Here is a 26,124-nt window from a genome sequence, read left to right as displayed (position 1 = left end):
TAAAACTGTATGATCGGTTCAACAGTCTTAACAGCAACAATTTAAACCTTTCTGAACAACCTGCAGATTTAACCTTTCTGAACAACATGTGGCAACAGTGATCTTTGGGCAGCCTGTGGCAGCAGTGAGTTAAACTTTTAAGCAGAGGGAGAAAGGAAGAAGACAGAAAAAATAGAGGTAGTGCAAAACAGACCTGACCTTGTCCAGATTCTAAATACAGAGAGGGGAATACATGTTTCACCAAAAAAAATGATACATGTATTGTATTGCTAATAGCACTTTGTTAGTGAGGCTCAAGGGCCCCAGGACTTCGCCTTCAGGATAAAATGTCCAGCACACAGCGAGATAAGTCCATAGGGCTCTGGGTGAGCAGCTAAAAAATCATCTGGGTGACGGCTCAAAAAATTACAGCCAATGGGTTTACATCAGGCTCATTTTTACAGCCAGTGATCTTCAACGTCCTTATAAATCATCTGAATGAAGGAATCAAATGTAGGAACCAAAACTGAGTAATCTTGCCAATGATACTACACTAGGAGGCTCTGTGGATTCCCTTGAGGGTGAAGAGGCCCTCCAGAGAGATGTGGATACTGAAGAGCTGAGCAGTCACCAATTGTATGAAATGTTACAAGAGCAAGTGCTGCATTCTCCACTTGGGACTGGGTAATCCTGAAATTTATGCAATCCTGAAACCACTGATTAGTGATAGGACCGTAAATGGAATGATGCTGCATTAGTGGATGTTCAGCCTGGACATTAGGAAAAGATTCTTCACTGATGTCAGAAACTAAGCCCACTCCTCTTAAATTTTTAAGAGTTTTAGTAAATGCTAACAGGGGATAATCATAAAGCAAAACTTACAGCATATGCTGGGTGTATGGCGACAGCTAGGCACACCCACCTCTTCTGTCTGCAGTCTTTTATACTGCTACAGTTGTATTGCTTCCTCAGAAGATTATGCAGATTTATTTTGGGCTGGTTGACTACAATCTTGCTTCAGATTTTTGCAGCATTTGCACAATTCAATTGTTGCAGATGTCAGCAGTCTAGGGTGGTCTTCGGGTGCCATTTTAAGCTTGGTACTCTTCCTTCATGGTCTTCTGCTCTTCACTTATGCTATCTTGCATATACATTTTGCAATAATAATCATACCTTAAAATGCACCTTTCACAAGCCCACTTACATCTTTTAAAAGCCTTATTTCCCCTTTTATATTGCTCACAAGCAATTACAAATTTTACCACACATAAAAGCAATTTGAGACTTACACTAATTACCTAAAAACAATTATAATTTTATAATAAAACCAAACAAATTATAATGAAACCAAACTACTACATAACTGTTTATAATATGGATGATGATTTAAGTCATGTTGCTTATTTTTGGGTAGTCATGCGAGAAGGACTTGATGATCTTTTGGGTCCCTTTCAACTTGAGATATTCTGTGATTCTTTGATTCTACAAATGAAGACCCTGAAATGGAAATAGAAATATGACATTTAGATCCTCCAGTTGCACTTTGAACCTGCTGTGATTTGAAATGGACATAGCAGAAGCAGGCTATTAGTTGTAGTAGCCCAAGATGTTACTTTTCCACATATGCCATATAAAATGGATTTCCCAAATAACCAAGGACCCACATAGCCACAGATTTCTTTCACTCTCGTTCACTAAAAGTAGCATTTGCCAGAAAATTCTAATACATTGAAATCAAAATGCTGAAGCACTTATATTAGTTTTGCTAGATTTTTTTAAATACAGTCCTTCCCAGCCAAGGATGTGGACCTGTTCATCCAAGCAAAGTGTTTTATCTCCAGGGCCACAAACTTTCAGCACTCTTGCTGAACACACCTTTCTCTCTCCTGCCTTTCAAGAGGTCTGGCACAAAACAGAAACAAAGGCTGAATCTTCCCAGGGTGCAGCCATTCTGTTTTGAACAGCTTTTCTCATCTCACAGAAACTGCACCCTTCCAACCAGTCACAGAAGTTACTGAAAGGAATCTGGAAGGGACTTTAATGAAGTATGCAGGGGCCCAGTAACTGGGGGGTGTCAGACCACTGCAGACATTGAGAGGAAGGGGCTGAGTAGTACCATGTGGCAAACTGAAACCCATGCTCAGATCCAGGTTAAAAAGGAATCTGGTGGAGGGTTTCTGAGATGAGACTGGAGTTCCAGGTAAAAATCAAATAACTTCCCACCCTGGAACCCAAAGGAGAAAAACTGCATAGCTTTTCCTTCATAATAGTGTTGCCTTTTTCAACCTAAAAATGAAACCTGAGAAAATTTTAGTATAGGAGGTAATATATAAGTGGATTTTTATTTGGAGGCCTCCAGGGGCACTTATGGAGGATGTCCACAAAAGCCCCCCCACACAAGATGAATCAAAACTATATTGTTTTGATTGGTTTTAGGAAATTAGCATAATTGATAAAAAGCCCCAATTAGGAGGACAAGTGGTAATGCACCTCCCCCCCAGGTCAAGCTCCTTCTCTGGAGCCCTCCCTTGGTACTAGCTGTATTTGTTTATGAAAATGAGTCTCAAAGACCTTGCTCTCAACCTTGGTTCCCAGGAAGAACCAAGATAGGAGGCCTTGCACCCCTGTGGCTTGGAGCTCTGGAATTTGTTTTGTCTCCTGCCCAGGGAAAGGGCACAGAAAAGTACTGAGAAAACTAGCTAGAATACAATAAAGGGCTACAGAGCTCCAAATATATGTGCGAAGAATACAGGGAACATAGAAAAAAAGGCAAAAACAAAGATGTCATCAATATGATGGAAAAATACCCACAGTGCTTCTCTCCCAGTGGGGCAGGATAGTTCCCATCATTTTAGTACATGACTTTTCTCAAAAGCCTGCTGCAGTACCCTTTACAGTCCAACTAGAGCTGCAGGTGGACAAGGGCTTCTTTCCTGCTCCTTACAGCTCAGTTGCCCCAGACTGCAAATCATTCCATGTGATCCCCTCTGTCTCTCAGAGTGTACTGACCTGAAGGATATCCTCGAGCCTCGAACGATTCCTCTGTATCTCTGATTTAAACTTCTTGGGCGAGAAATCATAGTTGACACCTGGTTGTATAAAGGTCTCCCAACAGTAATCATAGTCTGGAGAAACAGAAGCAAGATAATTAACCTGAGTTTATTCAGATAACAGAGAAGCTCAGGGAGCAAGACTTCTTAAGCTCTTCCTTGGGTCCATATCACAGAGACAGCTTGGCCCTGGATAGATCAGCTGATGGATGCTGTCCACTCCATATTTGGAACCAATGCCATTCACTCTGGGCAATGTTTTTCCCTCCCTTAACTGCAGAGGAACTCTTCAGCCAGCCTTATCCCAGAAACTGCATTTAGGACAAGGGAGAAGGACCATATCCCCCATTCCCTCAGGAGTGACATAAGGATGGTATCTCTAAACAAAAGAGAATTTTCATACAGATCTGGTTGCTAAGGGTCCTGCCCCTCTTCTCCTGCACTACTTAAACACCTTTTTTTTGGGATGTGACTCTCATTCACTCCATGGTGATGGTTGTGCCCCCAAAGAAGCTGAATAGACACAGGGCACCATAGAAGCAAGCCCATTCACCCCAATCACCCAATGCACAAAGTTCCCCAGTTCCAGAAAGCACGGGAAACCTTGCCTTTGGCTTCCATGGCTTTAATGGTCACTCCCTGCAAGCTGTCAAGCTGCCTCAGGCCCATGCAGTTCCTCGGATAGTTGACGTAGTAGAGCCGTGCCACGCGGATGTCTATGTTCACATTGGGCTGCTCCTCCAGGAAATCCCGTATCACATCGCTGCACTCCGCACAGGGGCTCCAGGACAGGTACCAGGTCATGTCACAGATGTTGTAGCTTCTTGGCTCAAAGATTTCCTCCAGGAAGAACTGCTCCGCATGGCCATTGTTGTAATCGTCGTTTCTGAGCCAGTGCTGCCAAAACTTGACGCTCCCACGCCACTGCAGCTCGCACAGCAGGTACGTCTCATTCGGACGCTCGCGGGGGTCAAAGTGTTTTCTTAATGCCCTCTTAGAGATATACATGCTGAAACAGAAGGGAAAATTCAAGGAATCACTGGTTACACTTTGTTTTCAGTAGTACTCGAGTACATTGAAAAGGGGGAGGGTGGAGGAAACTGGAGAACCGAGAAGGGCAAAGCACAGGACAGCAACACAAGGAAAACGGAGAGGCAGGCACCAGGCAGGGTAAAGGAATAAAAGAAACCATGTCCTGAACTCTTAATCCTCCCCTCCTCTAGAGCTGCATGCAGAACTTTCACCACCTTCCCCCTCCCTATGCATGTCCTCTTCCCCATCAGTGGGAGTATTTCTAAAAGCTCTCTATATTTTTTGTGTGTCAGGCATTTTTACAAGGCTCCTATGTAGCTCTTTTCAATGTAGGGAGCTTTTGTGAGTTTTGTAAAAACTAATACAAAAAAAAAGAAAGAAAGAAAATAAACGCACCGATACACTATGAAGCTGAATATTTTTCCTTATTGGATTCTCTTGCTGTCTGTACTTTCATAAGGATTAGCACAGTCAGCACCATCCTACATGAGAGAAGAGGAAAGAAGTGCTCTATGCAAAAAGATGCAACTCCCAGGATAGATATTTTCTGAGATCAGAAAGGACCACTAAATACTGTCAGTTAAGGACCTATCCTATACAAAGACTGCCAGTAGTCTTGACTATATCTTTTATACTCAGTAATTATCCATAATGCACAAAGAAGGAAATCTCCAGAGGCACTATGCAGCCGTTGTACAATTGCCTAATACAGAGATTTATATGAGAATGCACTTCAGATATATGTTTTTCAGAGTATAATAATAATAATTTCAGAGTATAATAATTTCAGAGTATAACAATAATTCAGAGTTAATCTAGTGGACAACTGATCAGATTCTGAAGAGAGAAGCAATAAGCCTGTAAATTGCTTTATGAATTAGTACTCATTAGCAACAGAAACCCACAAACAAACCAAAACCCAAACCAAACCAACAAACAAAAAGCCCAACAAAAAAAGTTGCAAAACCCCCCAGGCTGAGCCACAGACAATTGAAATCTTGCAGAAAAAGAAACTGTCACATATTGTCTATCTGCAGGACTTATCACCTATGTAAAAAAGTATCTAATTTATCTGAGTCAGTCAGAAGGCTTTGTCTCCTTACCCTGTCTTCTCCCTCATCCCAGCCTCCTACACATTAAAATACAAATGCACACGAACCAGTTTATAAACCACGGGGTGTGCCTCTCCTTATCTTCTCCATGTAAACTCCATTTATACCAACCAAAGAAACCACACATGCAGATTTATTTATCAGACTTTCTACTGAATTTATGTCAATGTAGTAACAAATGTAAATGTCACCAAAGGTTTAATAATGGTACAGGAATAACTATTTTATTATATGTAATTCCTTTAGTATATTGTTAAAAAAAACACTAAGAGAGACAAAATTGAAGCACAGACTCAAATTTTATGCTTTCTCATTTCAGGTGTTAAAAGAGATGAACTTTTTCTATTTATATTATGTTATTTGGGAGTTAATGTCTACTAGCTTAAATTTCTGTAAAACTCAATTTTTAATATAATATAATTATATCATATGTTCACAATAAATATATAAAATATGTGACTGGTTGAAGTTCACCAAAGAAAATTCATTAAACTCCCAATATTCAAGCCAAGTCAGTTAATCTAATTTTTACAGAATACACCTTTAAGGTTTTGGAAAGCAATGTCACAACAGATTACAGAGATCTGATTCGTTCAAAGGTGCATGTAGATGTTCCCACCTGATTATAACACACAAACAAGTTGAAACTTCCAAGTTTTCCTTAAACAGGTCTTAAGCACCTCTTGCCTGTGTTTTGACCATAAAATACTGCATTCTGGACAAGCTACTGCAACGGGTGTCCTGTGTTCAGGGACACAGAGCTATTTCTTTAGAACAATATTGAAATACACTAATCTTCAAGATACAGACACCTTAGGGATGTGTTGAGCAGAGTGAAATTTACAGTGTAATCAACTTAATAAAATATGACCAAAAGTCTGCATTCTTATTAATATTTGCTATTTTTAAGAATAGCTGTTACTTGCTATTCTTAAATAGTAGATTAATGAAAATTGAAACAACACTACCAGAAGGACAAATGATAAATTTTAAAACCGTGATAGAACACTCACACACTATAGAATATATACAGAAAGGCAGCGTTCATTTTTCTCCCCAAGTCAGATAAGAGAATACTTAAAGTAAATTGTGAGTTTACCGATACATTGCCCAAATTCACGCAATCACCTCGACTCTTTTTTAAAGTGTTTGTAGTTATCACCAAGTGTCCTTCCTGTTCAGCATTGTTATGCATGGTATTCACATAGAGCCTAACTAAAAAAAAATCGATCACATAACAGCTATTGATACAAATATGAGACAAAATTCATAGTTGGCAAATAATTAAAGATACAAAGAAGAAAACATTATTATTTTTCTTTCTAAATCACGTTCGTCAACCTCATAGAGGTGAACTTGTAATCCTTTCAGAATCTGCGAGCTGCAGAGAAATGCACTGTAAAGTAAGACTAATAATATGAAAGCTGGATTGTACCCCAAAATGTTTAGAGGAATTAGGGCAGAAAATGGCAGAGGGGTAACTGCCAACGTAACTCTCCTAGGCTTTATTTTCTTTTTTATTAATATGCAGCTGCTACATAAACGTGCATTAAACCTTTAAGGTGCACTGACTGGTTACAAAATACATTTTAACATGTGTTATTTATAAATTTGCTACGGTCTCACCATCCGTAACTTGAACAGGAATGCAATGAGATTATTTTAAAATGTACTAATTTCACAAAAACAGCTCCTAATACGAATATCTCTCTTACTAAAACTGTGTAATAAACTGCATCATCATAGATATTTATTAATTTTCCTTCCTTCCTCTAACACTTCTTATTAGAAACCATTTAGAACTCCGCTCACTGCAAGATAATAACAGTAATAATGATAATGTCTAAAAATACACGAGCATAAGTTTGTCAAAGCTTCTTTAATCCACGTTTTTTGTCCCTTGCTAACGCCCTGCACAGCCGTGGCACTTCTTTACCGAGCGCATTCTTTACACTTCTCTACTTCTTTCCTTACTTACATTAAAACTTCCCCCTCCCTCGAACAGAAGGTGGTCGCAGACACTTTGTTTTGGGTGATAAGAGCCGTCCCAAGACCTCGAAAGAGCCGAGCGAGGAGCAGGCACTGTCAGCCCCTCAGAGCCCGGCGTCGGGGCCAGCCATTCCCGCCTCGGCCCGTCCCCAACACCCCACCTTCCCCAGGCTGCCCCCGGTGCCTGCTGCTCCTCATGGCTCCCGGGACAGCTTCCACTCCACTGGGAACTTCCCCAGCAGCCTCGGAGCCCAGTGCACCCCTCGTCCACCGCGGTTAAGTGGGGACAAAGGTCCCGCTCAGGTGCGCGGCCGCCAGCACTGCCCTCGCCCCGGCCGAGCCCGCAGGGACACAGAGCCCAGCCCGGGGCTGCAGGGCGAGGGACGCCTCGGGTCCGAGCAGCAGCGACAGCACAGAGCTGAAGCTGGACTGCTTTTTTTTTTTTTTCTTTTGGTCAGCAATTTCTTTTACCCTCTCATCTTTCTCTTGTACATGGCTTCTCCTCTCCCGGTGGGCTCTCGCGGTGCTGTGCTCCGCTGTGTCCCGGCAGACGGGGCTGGAGGCGCGGGCACACACAAGGCACAGCGCCGGGCTCCGCTGGCACAGGTGGGTGACAGAGGAAGCGGGAGAACTTGGCCGGAGCGCAGTGGGTGCCTCTCAATGACGTGTCCGAACATGCCTGCCCCCGGCTGTGCTCTCTCCTCCTTTCCTCACGCCTCAGCTGAGCTGCGGGGGGCCTGAGGAGCTCCCAGCTAAAAAATGTAATAATTGGAGCATCTCTTTGAAGCCTGATTCTGAGTTTCAAATGGATGATAATGATTCCTTGGCAGCAAAGCGTGATTTATTCTCTTGTGTAGGACACTCCTCTGTGAAATACAAAGCTGTGTTTCGTGTCAGGTGCATACAGGCAACGCGTGTATCTCTGATTGTGATATGTGTGGAAACCGACCAGGGGACAGTTATAAAGACAAATTCTAATAAATAACTAAAGAAATAAAGCATGGAAGAAGGCCTTTGAACCTATCCTTTGTTCGCAATTAACCTTCATAAGTCTTAAGTTGATTTAGCTCCCAGGGTCGCAGCCATTCTTTGTGGCATGTACACCTTCCCTGAAACACCTGGAGCTCAGCTCAGTGGAAAGCATGGTGCTTCTGCCTTGTGTGTTGCCAGACCTTTCCATGCTGTCACAACTTTGTCAGAGATGAAGTGCTCACTAATACCACTCATGAGAGATTTCACTCACAAAGTGAGTGAAAAGCTTCATCACCTTCCCTGCCAAACCAACAGGGTTTCCCCTCTGGTCTTGAACAATGCTGCCTGAACACAGGGTGCCCAGCATCTGAAGGGGTCTTAGATTTACTTATTGTCTATACTCCTATTGCTATGCTATTTTATTAAAACAGATTTAACTCATGTCTTGTCAGGCTTTTCTTACTGATGAGAGGAATAGCAGATTTGTCTTTAGAAATCCACTATTGGGATTTGGGTCTGCTGGTAGATAAAACTAGCACTGGGAGACAAAAGAAACAATGGGAAGGATTCCACTGATTGATGAATGGAAAAAGATACTTGCTTTTACTAATGAACTTTAGGTTGGCTGATAAATGAAATTAGACATTGAAAGATGAAAGAAGCAATGGGGAAGAAAAACCCATAAATTCCATATCAATTAAAAATTAAAAGGGGGGGTTATAAATTAGAGGGATATTTTCAGTCCCTCAGCCAATGGGGAAAGAGAGAAGGGAAATGCGGCCAGGAAATTAGGATAAAAAGGGAGGCTGCATCCTCCAAAAATTTGAGAGACCCCAGGGGAATGCCCCATGGCCTCTTCCTCTATTCAAATAAAGTAAAAGGACTCCTCTGTCTCCTTTTTGGGCATAAACCTCTGATGTTTGTGGATTAATTTTCCTAACACTGAGAACCAGTATGTACCCTGCACCATCTCTCTTGCACATAAGTGATCATGGCCAGGCCACTGAGATGCACACATCTTGGAATGGGACTTTGATTTGATCCTTGTGGGTCCCCTGCAATATTCTGAATATTCTATGATGCTGATGAGTGTATGGATAAGAGTGCAAAGGGGCAAAATCCATTTATTTTGAGATTAAAAAAAAGAAAAAGCTTCCCATTGCCTTTCTTTATGGTCTTTTTGAGTGTTGTTATAGGAAATTTTTGTGGAAATATTTAGGAAAGATAGTAGCTCCCAAGTCCCATACAGGGACCTGGTGTTTAGGTGCTGTTCACCCAACCACTATGCTGGAAGAACAGAGTGCAGCTCAGCAGCAGTGCCAGCCCCCTTTCAAAAACATTTCCAAGGCAAACCTCACAATCCTGGGAAGACACCAAGCAGCAGCTGCAGTTAGCAGCCACTCAGCAGCCTTCTGCTTGTGGATTAACTGCACTGTGGGTGCAGGGAGCTCAGCTGGCTCCGTGCTGAGTCTGCCTGGGGCACAGCACTGCCTGATCAGGTCTGGAAACATCACAAACACTTTTGTGGGACACCAAGCCTAATCTAAGAAGGACTAGATGTGCCTAGGGAGTGCTGCAGAGGCTCGGCAGCTGTGTTCCCCAGGCGAGGAGCCCAGGGGAGCAGGTGGCCACAGGACCCAGGTGACTCCGCATGGACCATGAAGGAAGCAGCTCTGTGTCGAGGTGAGCGATGGCACACTCGGTGTGCCACCAGCAAATAATCAAAATACATCCTTGCACTAATACCTAGCAAAAAGTTGAATATCTCCAGGAGAGCAGGTTAGCCCAGACTCAGCACTGCCTGGAGGCACAGAGCCAGTCTTGGACTACAACAGTTACAGAGCTATTTGTCCCTCCAGGAACTGGCTTTGGGGCTTTTTCCATTACCGGGGATATCCCAAAATGGCACGAGTTGACAGTATGAGGGTTTCAACTTCCATTTCTTTTTTTTATTGAATACCTGAAGAAAATTGCTGAGCCCTGTCTCTTCTGTGGGACAAGGAGCTCCAGTGATTACAGGACTGATGCTGAAGCTGCTGTCAGATGTTGACACCAGCTTGTCTAACCCTCTTGGATTGAGTGCTGGTTGCCTCAGAAGGTGCCTGTCTCCAGCTGGGAAGGACAAAGTGAGCACTGTGGGCTGTTGGCTAAGCATTTATGCCACCCTAACCCAGAGGGAAATCTTGTGTGGCTTGGAAGAGGAAGTAAAGGCATGCACAGTAAAGCCAGTGTCTTCATTTTGAGTATTGTAAGTATCTGTAGCAACCTTCTGAAAGCTGGAAAGGATCCTAAATACTATCAGGTAAGGTCTGCTGGGAATGCACTTCTATCATAAAAAGCAGAACACAAATGGAAGTTCATGGTGGAAATTAATGAATTTCAAGGTTGTGATAAACTCACCTAACTTGGAATGAAAAACTTATATAAGTAAGGAATGGGCTTCTTTGCAGCTTGCAGATTGAGGTGTCTTACACATTTAAGATAAGGTGGTGACACTCAGCCTGAATGGGCTCAGCAGAGATTTGATGGGAAATCTTCCTGCAGGATAATGCACAAAATGAGTTTGTTTACATGATCCATTCCAGTGGCTCTGCTCTGACAGCAATAGACATGAAGTCCATGACACGGGATGAAGTCAAGACATGGGATAAGTACTATCCTAAACTGCAAAAGCTCTGTTCCCTACAATGTGCCTGTCAACAGCTTTCTCCAAAGATCTACACAGTATGTGATGGCTGACACTAAGCCATGCCTCTATCCCTTCTCCAGAAGCCATTTCCCATTTGTCACCTCTAGCTCCACAAACCATATGGCTTTTATCTGTGACCCCTGCAAGTTCTTAGTGGATAGACACACATTCACACTGTTATGAATATTTTGATCAAATAATCGATTAAGTAATATTTAAAGGGTTAGCTATGATCATAATTAGAAAATTGCAAAGTATAAGTTATAGAAATATCAGGAGTCTTATGTTTGGAATATGTCACCTTACAAACCTCACCAAGAAGTTACTGGACCCTTATGTTTCAGTCAAGAAGCTGTGGAGACCATTGTGCTCACCAGTTATGCTCCCTGTCAGGGAACAAAAAAGTTAATTTTAATGGGTATAGGAGCAACTTACTTGGTATTGATTATGTGTAGATAAAAACTCAGTTTGGAACCTGTAAGCATTGTGGGTGCGATAGGGAGGAAAGAGAACAGTCTTTTCCTTTACAAACATTACTATTTAAGTGAAGAAAACAGTGGGAGACACACCATTGTGTATGTGCCTGAATCAACAATGCCCTTGCTGGAAAGAGATTTATTGGAAAAATTGGATGCTTAAATAACTTTTGGTGATGAAGAAATATAAATTAAAATACCAGAATCAAAAGCTGTTGAAGCAAAGATTTTTATGTTACAGGAATAAAAAAAGAGCTGGAAGAAATCCCAGAGCAGGCAGAGAATTAACCCCACTGATATAAATGACTGAGACGCCTGGATGATCAAAAGTGGCTAAACCAGTAAGGATTGCTTTCAAACCTGAAGTCAAACCGGTAAAGCAAAAATTATATCCTCTTAAGTGGGAGGCAAGTAAAAAGTTGGAGAAGCTTATTGAAAAAATTTTAGAATATGGGTTATTGAAAGAGTGTGAATTAGAACATAACATGCTGATATTACCAGTTATAGATTAGTGCAAGGTTTAAGGGCTATTAATAATAAGTACCTGATATTTATCTAGCAGTAGTTAGTCTGTATACACTCTTGACAGCACTGAAAGGGGACTATAATAGTTTATGATGCTTGATCTTAAGGAGGCTTTTTCTGCAATACCTCCTGACACAGACAGTTAGAAATTGTTTGCTTTTGCGTGGGGGAGTCCAAACACCAGGTGGAAGGTGCAGCTGACATGGATTGTGCTCACAACAAAAAAAGAAAAATAAAAACCAAAAAAGGAAATTGGAAAGCTGGAAAAATAAAATCTGGGGAGAACTTTACTACAATGTGTGGATGATATTTTACCAGCAATCAAGACTTATAAGCAATCAGTGCCTCGGTGCTGGTGTAAATCTATTAAATTGCTTGGGACTATTTGCATACAGGGTGTCAAAGAAAATGGCACAAATAGACAAAGAAACAGTAATATATTTTAGTTTTGAGATCTTGCAGGAAAAAAAGAAGATTGGGAAGCAACTGAAAAGAAGCCATTTGCCAGACTCCAGAGCCAAGGAATACAAACCTTAGGTACAGCCAGGTGCTGTCAGTTATGGATTGCCAGTTATGGGGTACTGGCAAAACCCTTGCATGGTTCTGCACCAAAAATATTTGGTATAAACTCCTGGAGTCAGAGGTTCTTTGAAGCTCTAAAAAAACCTTAACGCCAACCCCTGCACTGGGACTCTCACACTTAAACCAAACCATTTGAGTTATTTGTGCAGGGAAGGATGCACCTGTACTAGGAGTACTAGGACAGCCTTTGGGTCATGGAAGTATCCTGTCCAAACAATTGGACAATGAAAGTAAAGGTGGATACCTGAGAAAGGTGGTAGCTGCAGAGCAGCATAGAAGCTGCCATGTACCCCACATGGGCACAGCTGGTTTGGAACAGAAAGAAGCACACTGGACATTGTCAGCAGGATGCTGCAACACCAGGTTGCTCCAGTGGAGCAGGACAATGTTGAGCTTAAGGTAACCACTACTTTAAACCCAGCCAAGTTTCTCCAGGCTTCAGAAGAAGCCCAGAGACCTTTTCTCATGACTGCCTTGTGAAAGGAATGAGAGGGAGGTGTTTTTACAAATAAATTGTGTGCCTGCTTGTAGATAAAGCCAGATACTAGTAGGTGAAAGAAGCAAAGGGAGAAACCATAAATTCCAGAGGAATTCCACTAATTGACACAGACTGTTGCTCATTCAAGGTCGCACTAAATTCCCAGACTGAGAAAAAAAGAACAGAGATACAGAGAAAAAGAAGGGATGGGGGGTGCACATTAGAAGGGGGTCTGTATTAGGAAATTCAGGAAGTCTGCACCTCTCAAGTACCTCAGCCAAAGTGGAAAGAGAGAGGGAAATGAGTCTGGGAAATTAGGATAAAAAGGAGGCTGCACCCTCTAGCAATTCGAGAGGAAATGTTTCCACGGGAAATATTCCCTGGTCTCTATTATTATTTGAATAAAGTTACAGGACTCCTCTGTCTCCTTTTTAGACATAAACCTTTGGCATCTTGAATTAATTTTCCCAACACTGGTAACCACTGAGTGAGTGTGTTTTGGCAGACCTGATCTCAAGAGCGATCCCAGACCCAGAACTGGAACTGCACTCCAGCAGCAGCAGTATGGTACAAAACAGAAAACAGGCAGCTGGTTATGCAGTAGGAGCCTTGGCTTGGGTCACAGAAGGGCAGGCTTTACCTTTGAACACATCAGCACAAAAAGCAGAATTAGTGACCTTACACTGAGTGCTAGAAATCACTGAAGGAAAAAGGGTAAACATATGGACTGATTTAAAATATGGGTTTGGTATAATACACCATGAAACCACATGGGGAAAAAAGGAAGTTATCAGCATAAGGGGCTCCTATTAAATACAAAGAAGAAATTCATCAGCTACTACAGAGTGTGCAAAAGCTGAAAGAAGTGGCCACGATGCCCTTGTAAAGCTCATCAGTGATGAGACTCCCCATTTAATACAGGGAATCAATTCACTGACAGAACAGCTAAAGGGGTTGCTGAAAAATATATCCTTGCATTAGTACCCAGCAAAAAGTTGAATATCTGGGAACAAAAACCAAATTATAGCAATCAGGACAGCCAATTAGCCCTATCTTAAGAAGCTATGGAAAATCCCAGCAAGTGACTGGTAAACTCGTACCTCCACAATTCATGTATAAGATAGCTAAGATAACAGAACTAAAACATCAGGAAACACATTAGGAAAGAGAGAATACGGAAACTACTTTATAAAGGAACATAATAAGCACAAAGATGACAGAAAATGGATCAGTTGTCAAAAAATATGTGATTTGTTTTGTAAAATAATCCCAACAAAGGAGGAAGGTCACCTCCAGGGCTACTAAAACACAGGAATTTACGTGCAGATTATTGGCAAATTCATTTTCAAGAATTGGCCAGGCAAAATGGGGACTGGCATATTTTGTTACTGGTAAATACTTTTTTGGGATGACCAAAAACTTTCCCATGTCACACTAACAAGACAAGAGAAGTCTCAAAGGTTTTGCTGAAATTAATATCTAATAGCACTGAAACTAACTCTTTAAAGTTTAAAAAGATACATCATTATCAACAGATCAGTAGGACTAGAGCTGCCTGTACATCCTTTCTGACCAGGAGATATGGTGTGCATCAGAGTCTGGAATTTTGGACCAGTCCAGGGGAAGTGGAAGGGACCAGATCAAGTTCTCCTGATAACCTACACTGCACTCAGGGTGGAAGGAATTGGACATTGGGTTCATCACACACAGGTAAAACCAGCAACCACACATTAAATTCAGCAGAGACAAGACTAACTAACACCATGGGGTTTATATATATATATATATATATATATATATATATATAATCTTACTGTTTTAGGCATGGAATATGATTTTCTAGAGGGATACTATCTATTGGATTTAGATGAAGGTGATAAATAATTGCATATTTGTAATAATAATAACAGTAATAATAATAGAAACTATGTTTTTAACTTTTGGGAAGTGGAATGTGGTTTTAAAGTTAGTACAAAATTTTGGCAGATTATAGAATGCAACTTCTATAATATATTGCCAATGCAAATCTCTGCAGAAAATTTAGTTCTGTGGGGCTTTAGTAATCAATTTCACAAAAATTTGGAAACTAATGTTAGTGGAAGCCTGGGGCAAGGTAAAAACTGAACAACAAGAAGTATCCATAAGAGATGGAGAGCCACTGAAATTGAAGTGCGATTTTACTCGAATTCCAAACTTCAGTCCTGGTAAATTGAAAGTGAGCTGGGAAAAAGAAATAGAAAATAATTGTTTTTAAAGTTAATTGCATAGGTAAATGGCACAGTGGCACACCTCATCATCCTGAAGGATGGCAGTCAGTATCGTCGTTTGTTGAGTGAAAGTGATTTTTGTTGCCAACCCATTGAAAATAAGGAACAAGTGACATAGTGTTACAAAGTCCAAAACAAGAACTGGTTTGTAGGGAATAGCAAACTTCAAGGCAGGGATGTTGTTGAGAGTTGGAAAGAGACCAAAGAATTTGATTTGCCAACTCAGTCATTTGGAAAGAAGTGCACCCACCCAGATCAAGAGGAAAGGTCAAATGAGAATTAAAAATCAAACTGAAATAGAGCAATTAATCCTCTTCCTCAGAAAAACTCCAGAGGAGAATTTGATGTTAGGATAAATCAAGGAGTGTGCCAATTTGCAGAATGTATCACAGCTTACCGCTTGTTTACCAATACCAAGAGCAGTAGGTGAGTCCATTCTGTGGGGAATTTTAACCATGCACTTGACTGAAAATGAAACCACACATTGTGAACAGAAACCTGTAATTGGATGGAAGGAGCACGTAGAGAAAATTAGGAAACAATGGCAGTCTCCAGGGAATAGAGCTGATTGTGAGAAATTTCCAAATTATATTTTCACCAAAATAGGTAGATTTCAGACAGTAGGACAGAGTTCTTAACATGAACAAATAAAGGAAAATGTGAGCCAAATGTTTATGGAATGGACAGGTGGCAAAACTAATCAAACAAAATAAAAGGAGGCATACTATGACTCCATTTGGTCTATGACAATATTTTCTCAATTTCAGTATGTGGCAAAGGCCCCTTAGTGATTTACTTGGGAGGGTTTAGTTTTTGCAAATTGGCCATTTGTGCAAGAAGGGAGAACCTGGTATCAAGTAAAGGAAAAGTCAGTGTTGTTGTGGAAATGTGAGAGGATATATAATTGTAGTCCTGTTGATAAGGTAATATAGGCTATTCCTTCTTTATCTGCTGCTTTAAAGCATGGGTGTTCTGAGGCCTCAGAAACAACCTCCAATTGTCTGATGGAAGGAGAACCTGTTTCTTTTTAGTTGAGGTAGAGCTACATTTAGGAGCCTTGGACATTTAGCATGGGTAGTGAGTGATGGGACTTGGACAACTCCTCTACCTTTAGATGGTAAAGTAAAGCAAATTACATTAGGTATGCCAACTTTATCTCCTGTTGGGAAGAAAGCTCCTTTTAGGGCAACAGTAGAAAACTTGCAGTTGGAACATATGAGAAAGTCAAAAATGGATGAAAGATAGAATGAACCTTCATCTGGAGCAAAAGTTACTTGGGCCTTAAAGTGTTTATTGACTCCTTTAGTAATATACAGGAATAAAGAATGGATATCAACTCACAGGACAGGCAGAAAGGCTGGCAAACGTGACCAGGAAAGGATTTACAGATTTAAACGTGCAGTTACAAGCAACCTCCAGGATGACTTTATAAAATGGAATGGCTTCAGATATATATTGTTCAAAGAACATGGGGTTTGTGGATACTTAAAAGATAGAACTGATCATTGCTGCATACACATTTCAAATGTGACACAAGATGTAGAGCATGAGCTGGACTTAGTAGAAAAAGTAGAAGAAAATATTCATGAGTGTCAACAAAATATGTAAGAAAACTGGATAGATAATTTTTTTAGTGGATTGGGATGGAATCTGAGTTTGAGTTAATGGGTAAAACCACTGATTAGCACAATTTTGTTAATAGTCTTCCTAGCAATTATGCTGATCTACTATTGTTTAAAAAAGCAAATTAACAAGACTTCAGGGAATCGGATGGCCATCCTAGCAGTAACTAGACAACCAGATGCAAAGGAATCATTTCTAAGTCTCACACCAGCATGTGGTGAATAAGATTCAGATGAAAACATTGAAATAATTTTCAAAATTTTAAAAGGGGGGAAATGTTATTAGTATTTTGATAAAATAATTGATTAAATAATATTAAAGGGTTAGCTATGATTATAAGTAGAAAATTGCAAAGTATAAGTTATAGAAATATCAGGAGTCTTATGTTTGGAATATGTCACCTTACAAACCTCACCAAGAAGTTACTGGTCCTTTATGTTTCAGTCAAGAAGTTGTGGAGACTATCATGCTCACCAGTTATGTGCTTGGAAACCCACTCCACTTCCCACCTTATTTTTAGTATTAAGGATTCCAATCAGTAGACCTCAGGAGAGATGAGCAATGATTGTTTTAGGCTAAGAATATTGATGAAGTTATTACCAATTGGAACCAATCAATGCAAAGGTTATTTTTAAGAACCTGCATAGTATGCAAAAGAACTCATGTACCGATGATTCAGCACAAGAAGTGTATAAAATGGATGGGTTTGGTTGGTGAAGTGGAACATGTTTTCAGAGGAGCTGTTCCCCATGTTCCTGGTGCCTGAATAAAGAAGTGTCTGCTTATCCACATCAAACTGGTGTTGGATAAGTCTCTTTCATCCCATTTGGTAGTGTAATATATGATTTGGAATCATTTGTGCTTATGTGAAATGTACGAGAAATATACAAGAAATAAGTTATGCTTGTAAGATGCCTGTAAGAAATATTCTTAAAAGTTTTAAACCCACATGCCAGAGCCAGGGAGATTGCCTCACAAAATTGTGAAACCACAGATGGCAGTGGAGAGAAAGACCTAATTAACAACCCAAAAGACGCGGCTCCTACGAAGATGGGCTCCCGGAAACACCCAAGCAATGAATACTCGATAAGTATTGATGGAGAACATGCATCCCAATGTCAGGTTGTAACTCGACATCAGCATTTATCTCTTACCAGAAACTGTTTTGTCCAGCCCAACACAGAGAAAGGAGACTACATGAATATGTGAAGCCATGAAAAGAAAAGGACAGACTCTGCCCCAGGCTGAACAAACAGTATAAAAAACACCCAGAGAGGGACAGCCTTCGTGAACAGAGGGGATCGGAAGCAGCAGAGTTCGGATCAGAGTTCACCCAGCGCCGATCCCGGGCTTGGCGCTGTCCCTTTGATTGTGGCTATCGGGGACCGAATCTCAGCCGCAAAATAAAATCTATTTTTATTAATTATTAATTTGGCTTTATCGATTATTACCTATAACAGTAGCAATATAAAATGCAACACTTATAATTTCTTAGATTAGTAAATTTACCTGATTGATTCTCACTCACATGCTCTCCATCATGTAAACAACATTAGTGAATGACACAAGGGTGTAAAATTAACACAGCCTCAAATGCAAGAACCTAGCATGTCCTAGGTCAGGTGCTCTTTCAGTCTTTCAGACTTGTTAATATCCTGCATACTGCAACAGCAGCATGACATGGATTTCCCACATCTTAGGGAAAGGGCTGCGTTCACTGTGCTGTGACAGCTTCACATCACATTGTCAAGCCACAGGTTAAGATTCTCCAAGTGAGCTGGCAACAAAAGGCTGGATGCTGAGGGCTTTCAGTGTCCAAGCACCTGGGGCTGGAACTGCCTCCTCCTGCTGCTGCAGTGTCCTAGGACTGGATGAAAATTACATGCTGGACTGCTGAGATAACATTTAACCCTCCCCCCACGGAATGGTGGCTGCCCTCAGAAAGAGCCAGGCCCTTCCTGGGAAACTGCCCAGACATCTGCTGTGTGCAACAGGAGTGGATCATTACGGCAGGAGCCGTGCTCAGGACCACCTGGAGCACCGGCTCCTCACAGGCAAGGCATGGCACAAAAATGTGCCAGCACAAAATCTCAGCTGGGAGGAGTCAGCAGAGCCCTGTCAGAAGTGGCCTGAACCAGAGCAAATCCACAGCACCTACCAGGGACCAGCAGCACTGCAAGGGACTGGCGGTAAGGAGGTCTAGCTCAAGAGTCTGCTGGGAAAATAAAAAGCATTATTAATTAGTCTGATGGGGCTATAAATAAAGCAGGTTAGGTAACTAGATTTGTAGACAGCCAACAAAGAGAATATGAAAACTGATGAGTGATCAATGTGCCCTCAGTCATTCTGCCTCTTAGGCACTCTGGTCGTATTTGTTATTTCAGTGAAAACTTGAATATGGCAATGAAAAACACGATGTGAGATCATCAGCATGTAGGTAACTCAACCAGAAGCACAAAACATCTTGTTCTGACAGTTCAGTCATGGGACATGAGTCATAATGTTTTAGTTCAATTTATAACATTCAATATGCTGCTCTTTATCTTTATTACTTCATGAAATAGAAATCAAAACAGAACTGCATTTTTGTAATTTATTTTCCTATTTTGAAAATTTACAGAGTATCAGGAAGTATTTCCTAGGCACATATTAGATGTTAGTCCCCCAAGAGCTGGGCCTTTCTGACCCCATATCTATATTATGAGTCCTGTTAAGGAGGCTTTAGCACCTCACGGAGTTGGATAGGATGGGAGAATCTGTACAAGCCAGGATCTTTATGGAAGAAAATTGTCACCAAAATCAGCGTATCAAAAAACTACAGCAGTCCCCAGCACATCTCTCTGTGGCCTTTTGGATGTTGTTGACCTTTGCTGTCAGAGTCTGAAGGTTTTTCCTACATCTCAGCCCCTCTAGCTTCAGACCTGCGTCACAGCCACTCATCTGACATTAAATATTTGTTCAGGCCGGTGGGACAAAGAACAGGAAGGACAGTTGAGAGCTCAAAAAACAAAGAGCAAATAAATACCCCAGAAAAAAATTACTGATCCCTGGTTTTAAGCTTGTTTTGTCTTTTTATGAAGCATATGCTTCCCTAATGATTTTCAAAGGGTTTTGATGATGGGGAAAGACAGTGAAATAGCTTCTGTTTTGAAAGCTGGTGTTTGAAAAAAGGAAAGATGGGGAAAGTCTGCCTGAGCAGTACAACAGTGTAAAGTATTTCCCCTCAATCTTTAAGGGAGGTCTCCCTTTTCTGCATCATTCCTGTGCTATCTGGACACTTCTCACTGCCAAGAGACCACCCTAAATAGTGACACTTCCCCTTGGTAACTCCAGCTCATCAAGGAAACTCTTCCCATACCAAGGGAACATAAGTCAAACAGGCAAAGAAAGCCAGGCTGGGATACAACACACCTCCATGCAGCTCTACGTGTCCATTTGCAGGGCCCTTCCATTACTAGAGGAATTTCTGGGAGTGCTAACAGAAGTCAGTCCACCTCCCAGCTCCTCCCCAGCCTGAAAATGCTCGGTCTCCTTGCAGCCCACAGCCAGCCCTTTGCTGAGCAGCACAAACAGCTCTGGGGAAACCCCTGCCTGCCCTGTGGTTAGACCTAGTGAGTGCATCCTTCTTTTCAGATACAAATGCATGAGCACAAATGCAGAGGCAATGTATCTAGGCAGTGGAATTTGTCTCTGATCTCTGTCCCCAAGTCACCCTGTGTCATGTCCTCTCTTGAATCTGTGCATCTCCAGAAGGAAAATTGAAGCTGCAGCAGTGGGTAGTAGTGAGTGAAAGGAGACACAGGGATAAAGAGTTTCTCTAAGGGCATAGTGGCTGTGCAGGGGATGGCAGGGCAAAGGGTTTGGGCAAAAGCACAAGATAAGGAAAAAAAAAAATCACAATTCAAGTGAAGTCAAGTCTTGTTCTGTAAGACAAGGAATGAGGAAACTTCATTTTCTTTTCTCTGGCCCCAGTTTATCCTGGTCTTTAGCCTTGGAAAGATACATGAGCCAGGATAGTTTTATCTTGACTTCAAGCAACAGTCTGTACAGGGATTCTGTAGCAATACCTAAAGAAGAAGGAATAGGGTAAGCTGAGAAATGGGCTCAAGTCCAAATCCCAAAACAGCAGTCCAAGTTATTTGGCTTGCATCATAGCTTTGCAGATGTTTTGAAGCAGGATAGCTCCCCTTATCATTGCACAAATTATTCACAGGACTGCAGCAGAACTATCCCTGGCAATTTCTTGTTGCTGTTCTGCTGCCAGTTGCCATCCTTGCAGTTCTGTTATCAGGAGGGACAGGTAAATAGTCTCTTCCACAGGTTTTTATAACATTTAATTCTCATCCAGTCAGTTCTGCAGAAGGCAGTAAAGTAGTCTGGAGAGCAGCCTGGCAAAGTAACAGATGGATTTTGGCAAAAAACAACCGGGCATGCAAGCATGATGAAACAAGGCATCACACACCTGGGAAGTTCAATTTTCCCAGAAATACCTTCCCTGACTGACTTCAGCCAAGCTCAAATACAGTTGGCCATAAATCAGCAGTTCTGTTTCCTGAAAAGCCTCACTCTAATGAGATGCTTTTATTCTGACTCACAGCACAAACAGGCTCCCTCCTTCCCTCCCAGTCTCACTGGTTTCTACCCCACATCCTATGTTGTCCTATAAAGCAGCTGATAGCCTGTGGCATGCACAGGGATGCCACAGAGCCAGGTTTAAAAGGAGGAATGAACCAAGTCTCACCCAGGATAGCTAATCTCCTCCTCTCCACAGAAACCTTTTGGTTCTGTCCAAGCAACTTTTCCCTATGGAAGCCAAATGATCCTGGCCAGCTCAGCTGTCATTCCTACACCAGTGCTGTGGCCCCAGGAGAGAAACCCACTCAAAGGGCTGCAGAAACAGATTGTCTTTATCTGAGGAGAGCAAAAGCTGGGACTAAGCACACCTGGGTGGAATTTACCTTTTGACAGCTACATCAGAAGGCTGAGGCTTTTAAACGTACAAACACTGATGCTGGAGCAAGTACAGCTCACACCTTTCCTTCTGCTGTCCCCCACACCTGTCACTGCCACTGGGGCAGGAGAGTTCCCCAAGGGAAGTCTCTGAGTTTTAAATAAGAGGTGAGCACTGTCATAGCTGAAGGAGCTGCTGAGCTGGTTACTGTCCACAACACACTGAAAATAGTATGGGTATTAAACATTATAGGGTGGGAATGTCCTCCTGCCCCCTGGCTATGAAATAATAAATCTCACTGTGCTACAGCCACAGAAACTTTCTGGGATCCTGTCATCCTTACTGTTAGGCAGGAAAGGACTACCCGTGAGGCTTTCTAAGACACAACATATCTTCACACACACACACACACACACACACAAAAAAAAAAAAAAAAAAAAAAAGGATCAGCACACAAGAGAGCACAGAAACAGCTGAAAGTTGGAGATTTAAAAAATATTGTTATTTTGGCTCCTCTGAGCACGCAAAGAAGCCTGATGCAATCTGACTGTGATCTAGGAAGCAGAGCTGGAAAGCAGATGAAGCTGCCAGGTTGATAGCATTCCCTTTCTGATTGGACAGATTGTCACCGTGCCAGAGAGGCTGTCACAGCAGCATGGTCCGTGGAAAGTTCTCAGCATTGATGTCCTTAGTGGTCCCCACAATATAAATGGACAACAGTGAAGGAGGACCATAAAACCATGAGAATTGTCCTTCTCCATGAAAAAAAAAAAATGGTGCCTTCATCCTTACAGGTGATGGCAACTACAGCTGCAGCTGCAAGCAGCTGGTGCTTCAAAATCAGCTCTCTCAGAGATTTTGTTTGTCTTCAAATGAAGCTCACTTTGGTTAGTGGCCACAGACTGCTGCACATCACACAGAATCACGGAAATATAACAAGGAGATACAGTCAGGAAGGACAAAAAACGCAGAGAGATGAGAATTTAAAGTGACAGGCCATCTGGAGAAGAAAATGAACAGGAAAAAATGCAGGGGAGAAGTGAAAGCAAATAAGAGAGAGAACAAAAATAAGTGGAAAATTCTGGGAGGAGATCACTGATGGGCCAGAGACAGCCACACTTCCATCCTGACTGTGCAAGGGGAAGAAAATGCTGGATAATCTACAATACTATAAAGTTTATTCAGTCCATGCACAGGAGGGACAGACCAGAAGACCTTGACAGCTGGTGGAAGAAAAAGAAATCCTTCTCCTAGTGTGACTGAAGCCCTTAATCTTTGCCAGACTGGATTCTGGCATATGCTGCAGTCCTGCTGGGAAATGTTAGCAGCATCATCCTAAAGGAGGGGAAGTTCAGCCTCCTTTCATTTAGCCTTGCTTGATTCTCAAACTAATGAGCCGTCCAGGACCTCAGGCCACATACCCCCCAGGGTTTACACCCTACAGATTAAATATCTCCTGAAACTGTTCTGGCTGAAGTGCCTGTTTGCACAGGAAACTTCTCCCAGTTGGAGCCTTTATTGTATAGGTCGAGTGGAAACTCTAGGCATGAGTCACTTGCCTGCAGCACAGGGAGCAAAAAAATGCACCCATTGAGAATGTGAACAGCCTGCGGCAAAGCCGGGAGCTGGTAATGGAGTCATACTGAAAGAAACACAAAAGGAGCGAGTCTCAGCTGCCAGAACAGAATAGCCAACACAACACCTGCACAAGATTCCTAGAGTCATATTCTGTCTTTCCTTTGCGAAAAGAAGGTTGGAGTCTGGCTTGTCATGCTCGAAAGGACGCTAGTCCCTCCCTCTGTGCCAACAGGCGAAGATGTGCATTTTGCAGCAATTAAGCGGGGCCAGCTTGCAGCCGGTTACGCTGATGCCAGCTCATTTACAGAGGCTGCGGCTGGGGTTTGCTGCCAGCAACAGGAAATCATGTCCCAAGCACAGGGGCGAGCTGTGAGCGTAAAGAAGGGAAGTCAAGGGCAAGGGCAGAAAGGCACAAGAACGCCGTGCTGGGCCAGAAGCTGTGTTTTCAAGCTCTTCTTTCGGGTGCAAACATTGTAAACACAAATATCTGGATTTAGGTGCTGTTGTGGCTGATCTCACTGCACACCATGCTGGGGTTCACCACGCTTCCTGTATGTCGTGTGACACGTCCTCGACAACGATAAGATGGCGCGAAGCCGCTCGGTGCCCGCGGGGACTCGGGCGGGCACCGCTCGTGCTCCGCTGGCCGGCGGTGCCGGAGGGGCGGAAGCCGGGATGCAGGATGCAGGATGCGGGAGCTGGGATGCGAGAGCCGGGATGCGGGATGCAGGATGCAGGATGAAGGAGCAGGGATGCAGGATGAAGGAGCAGGGATGCGGGATGCGGGAGCCTCCCGCCGCCGCCGGCGCGGCTGTCTGCTGCCGCTCGGTGGCCGCCGCACGGTGCAGCACTGCAGGGCCGCGCTGGAGGGATGATCCCCGGCCCTGCAGTTCAGCCTTACCGCCACCTGTCCCAGAAAGATGCCGTGCCGGAGGAGGCTCAGATTTTCCAGAAGCGACCAGTCTGTGAAAGGCTGAGCTCCTTCAGTGGTCTTTCTCCACCTGTTCCTGTGTCCCAGGAGCGGCTCTCCCTCAGGGAGAGGGTCACTGCCACCAAACCTGGATGGGTTCCCCACCACGGGGCTGGGATGCAGACAGGGTTACCCCTTTTTCTTCTTCTGGGGTGTGGGATGGAGCTGATTGCATAACGCAGAGCCCCCTGAGGAGCTGAGTACTCGGTTCACCACCGCACTTGCCTGGACTGATGGGAAGTGACTCATTCTCTGCCTGAAATGGCGCTCCCTCCGAGGCTTGCAGGGATTTGAGGGTAACGCCAGGATGGTCCCTGTCCATGGGCAGCAGCACAAGACAGGAGCACACAATGGAAGCTCCACAGCTCCCTGCGGCTGTGGTTTGGGATACGAACCGGCCAGCTGCCACGCTGCCCTCCTGGCAGGGCATATCTGTCCCAGCAAGGGTCTGTGGGAGATGCTGTCACAGCACGTCTGTGACAAACCCAAGCAGCCTCCTCTGTGCAGTGCCCAGGGCTGGGGCACAGACAGCAGCAGGGTCACACCCAGTGACACTGTACACACAGCCTGTACACTCCTTCCCTAAATACAAACGGCAGTCTGGGCAGGAAGTGATGCCACGGCAAATCCTCACTCTGATAGAACAGGGGTCTTCACTTCTGCTCAGCCTAAGAATGCAAGCTGTCAAAAACTGGTGAACCACCTAAAGCTTCCTCCAGGCTTGGCAGGAGTGCTGGGCCACCACACAGCCTTGTGCCTCAGTTTCCTGGCATGTGGGTGGGGGAGACAACAAACAAAGCAATTGCAATTACACACTGCCATGTGCACTGCTGAGGGCGTGGAGGTAGGCAGTGACCTGTTTCTGGGAAGTAATTAATTAAGGCTGTATTTTTCTTTTGTCAGTTATACTGAAGAGTTGGTGTGTTATTTTCAGTCCTTCCCCATACCTGATAATTTGATCATTTAGCTCACACTAGACCAGGCCAAGGGCAGATCATTTTGCCACAGAACTACCCAATGTTCTTGCAGTTTAGATACCACTCTTTCAGATCATTGCAGGAGTGTTTAACCAGCATCTCAGCTGGTACTTTTTTAGCTTCAAACTGTCCAAACTCCATCATTATCCATAACCAAACCACAGAGTTAAGAGCTGGCTTGGAGATGTAGCTGAGAATAGCAGTTCCTGATAAGGTAAAGTAAAGCCTTTCTCTAATATGGAAAGTTACCTGGTGAACATGGGTTTGTGAGGGACCCAGCACAGTGGAACAGCAGATATCCCTCAGTTATCTTGGACATTTGCTGTATTCTAAGTACTCTACATCCCAAAATACTGGATCAGACCAGCTGGACAACTGGATACTTCTGCTGACAAGTCATATAAAGCGAAACTCTCCTCCCCTCCAACATCAGCTGGCAAACAGCGTAGGCAACCTCCTAAGTCAGTAGACTTCAGAGAGCACAAGGACAGGACTGGCGAGTGTTTCACCCATCCCTGCTGACCTGCTTTTCCTTGCATCTGAGCTGTGTTTTCTAACTGAGGCTGGCCCCTACTTGCCACACTGCCCAGCTCAACATCTTGATGTACCCAGTGGCCTCAGGCCAGTATGTAGATGTTCTTTTAGTCTCTGAAGTTGGCAGCTGACATCTACTGGTCTCAGCAGTTCCCCTGCACTGATAGCAGGGAGCTCTCTAGCCCTGTGAAAATCTAGTCTAAGCAGGAAGCAGAGGTGTCTCAAGGGTCGTAACAAGCCCGTGCTACAGCACGCCTCTTCCAAGTAAGAGGTGCACATTTCCAACACACTCCTCAAATACAGACAGCTGCCAGCATGTTATGAACAAGCCCCAAACCCA

At 43.1% G+C, this 26,124-nt stretch overlaps 1 protein-coding gene across 3 annotated transcripts; it reads right to left on the bottom strand.

Moving 5' to 3' along the window:
• Positions 1-24,406, bottom strand: LOC121340993 (C->U-editing enzyme APOBEC-1-like). Of its 3 annotated transcripts, none has more exons than XM_041414121.1 (4): positions 24,205-24,406; positions 3,638-4,038; positions 2,989-3,104; positions 1-1,476 (listed from the first exon to the last, which is right to left on the bottom strand). In XM_041414121.1, exons 2-4 carry the CDS (start codon positions 4,035-4,037, stop codon positions 1,462-1,464), a joined length of 531 nt encoding a protein of 176 aa, XP_041270055.1. In that variant the 5' UTR covers position 4,038; positions 24,205-24,406; the 3' UTR covers positions 1-1,461. The 3 variants fall into 3 exon arrangements, with proteins under 3 accessions (XP_041270055.1, XP_041270053.1, XP_041270054.1); XM_041414119.1 differs by lacking the exon at positions 24,205-24,406 and adding an exon at positions 7,634-7,753; XM_041414120.1 differs by lacking the exon at positions 24,205-24,406 and adding an exon at positions 7,152-7,276.
• Between the last annotated feature and the right edge of the window lie 1,718 nt (positions 24,407-26,124).

The sequence above is a fragment of the Onychostruthus taczanowskii genome, unplaced genomic scaffold (genome assembly GCF_017590055.1).
Source record: "Onychostruthus taczanowskii isolate IOZ18803 unplaced genomic scaffold, ASM1759005v1 scaffold44, whole genome shotgun sequence".
NCBI lineage: Eukaryota > Metazoa > Chordata > Aves > Passeriformes > Passeridae > Onychostruthus > Onychostruthus taczanowskii.
Note: the sequence above shows the minus strand (reverse complement) of the source record. Positions and strands in the feature narration are given on the sequence as shown.

Bases quoted from the DNA above. Each gene is read 5' to 3' on its own strand.
- LOC121340993 (XM_041414119.1), bottom strand. From the start codon at position 7,656: ATGTACAAGAGAAAGATGAGAGG. The intron at 4,039-7,633 runs GTAAAAGAAATT...CTTCTGTTTCAG, and splicing joins TACAAGAGAAAGATGAGAGG to CATGTATATCTCTAAGAGGG. The intron at 3,105-3,637 runs GCAAGGTTTCCC...CTGTTTCTCCAG, and splicing joins TAAAGCCATGGAAGCCAAAG to ACTATGATTACTGTTGGGAG.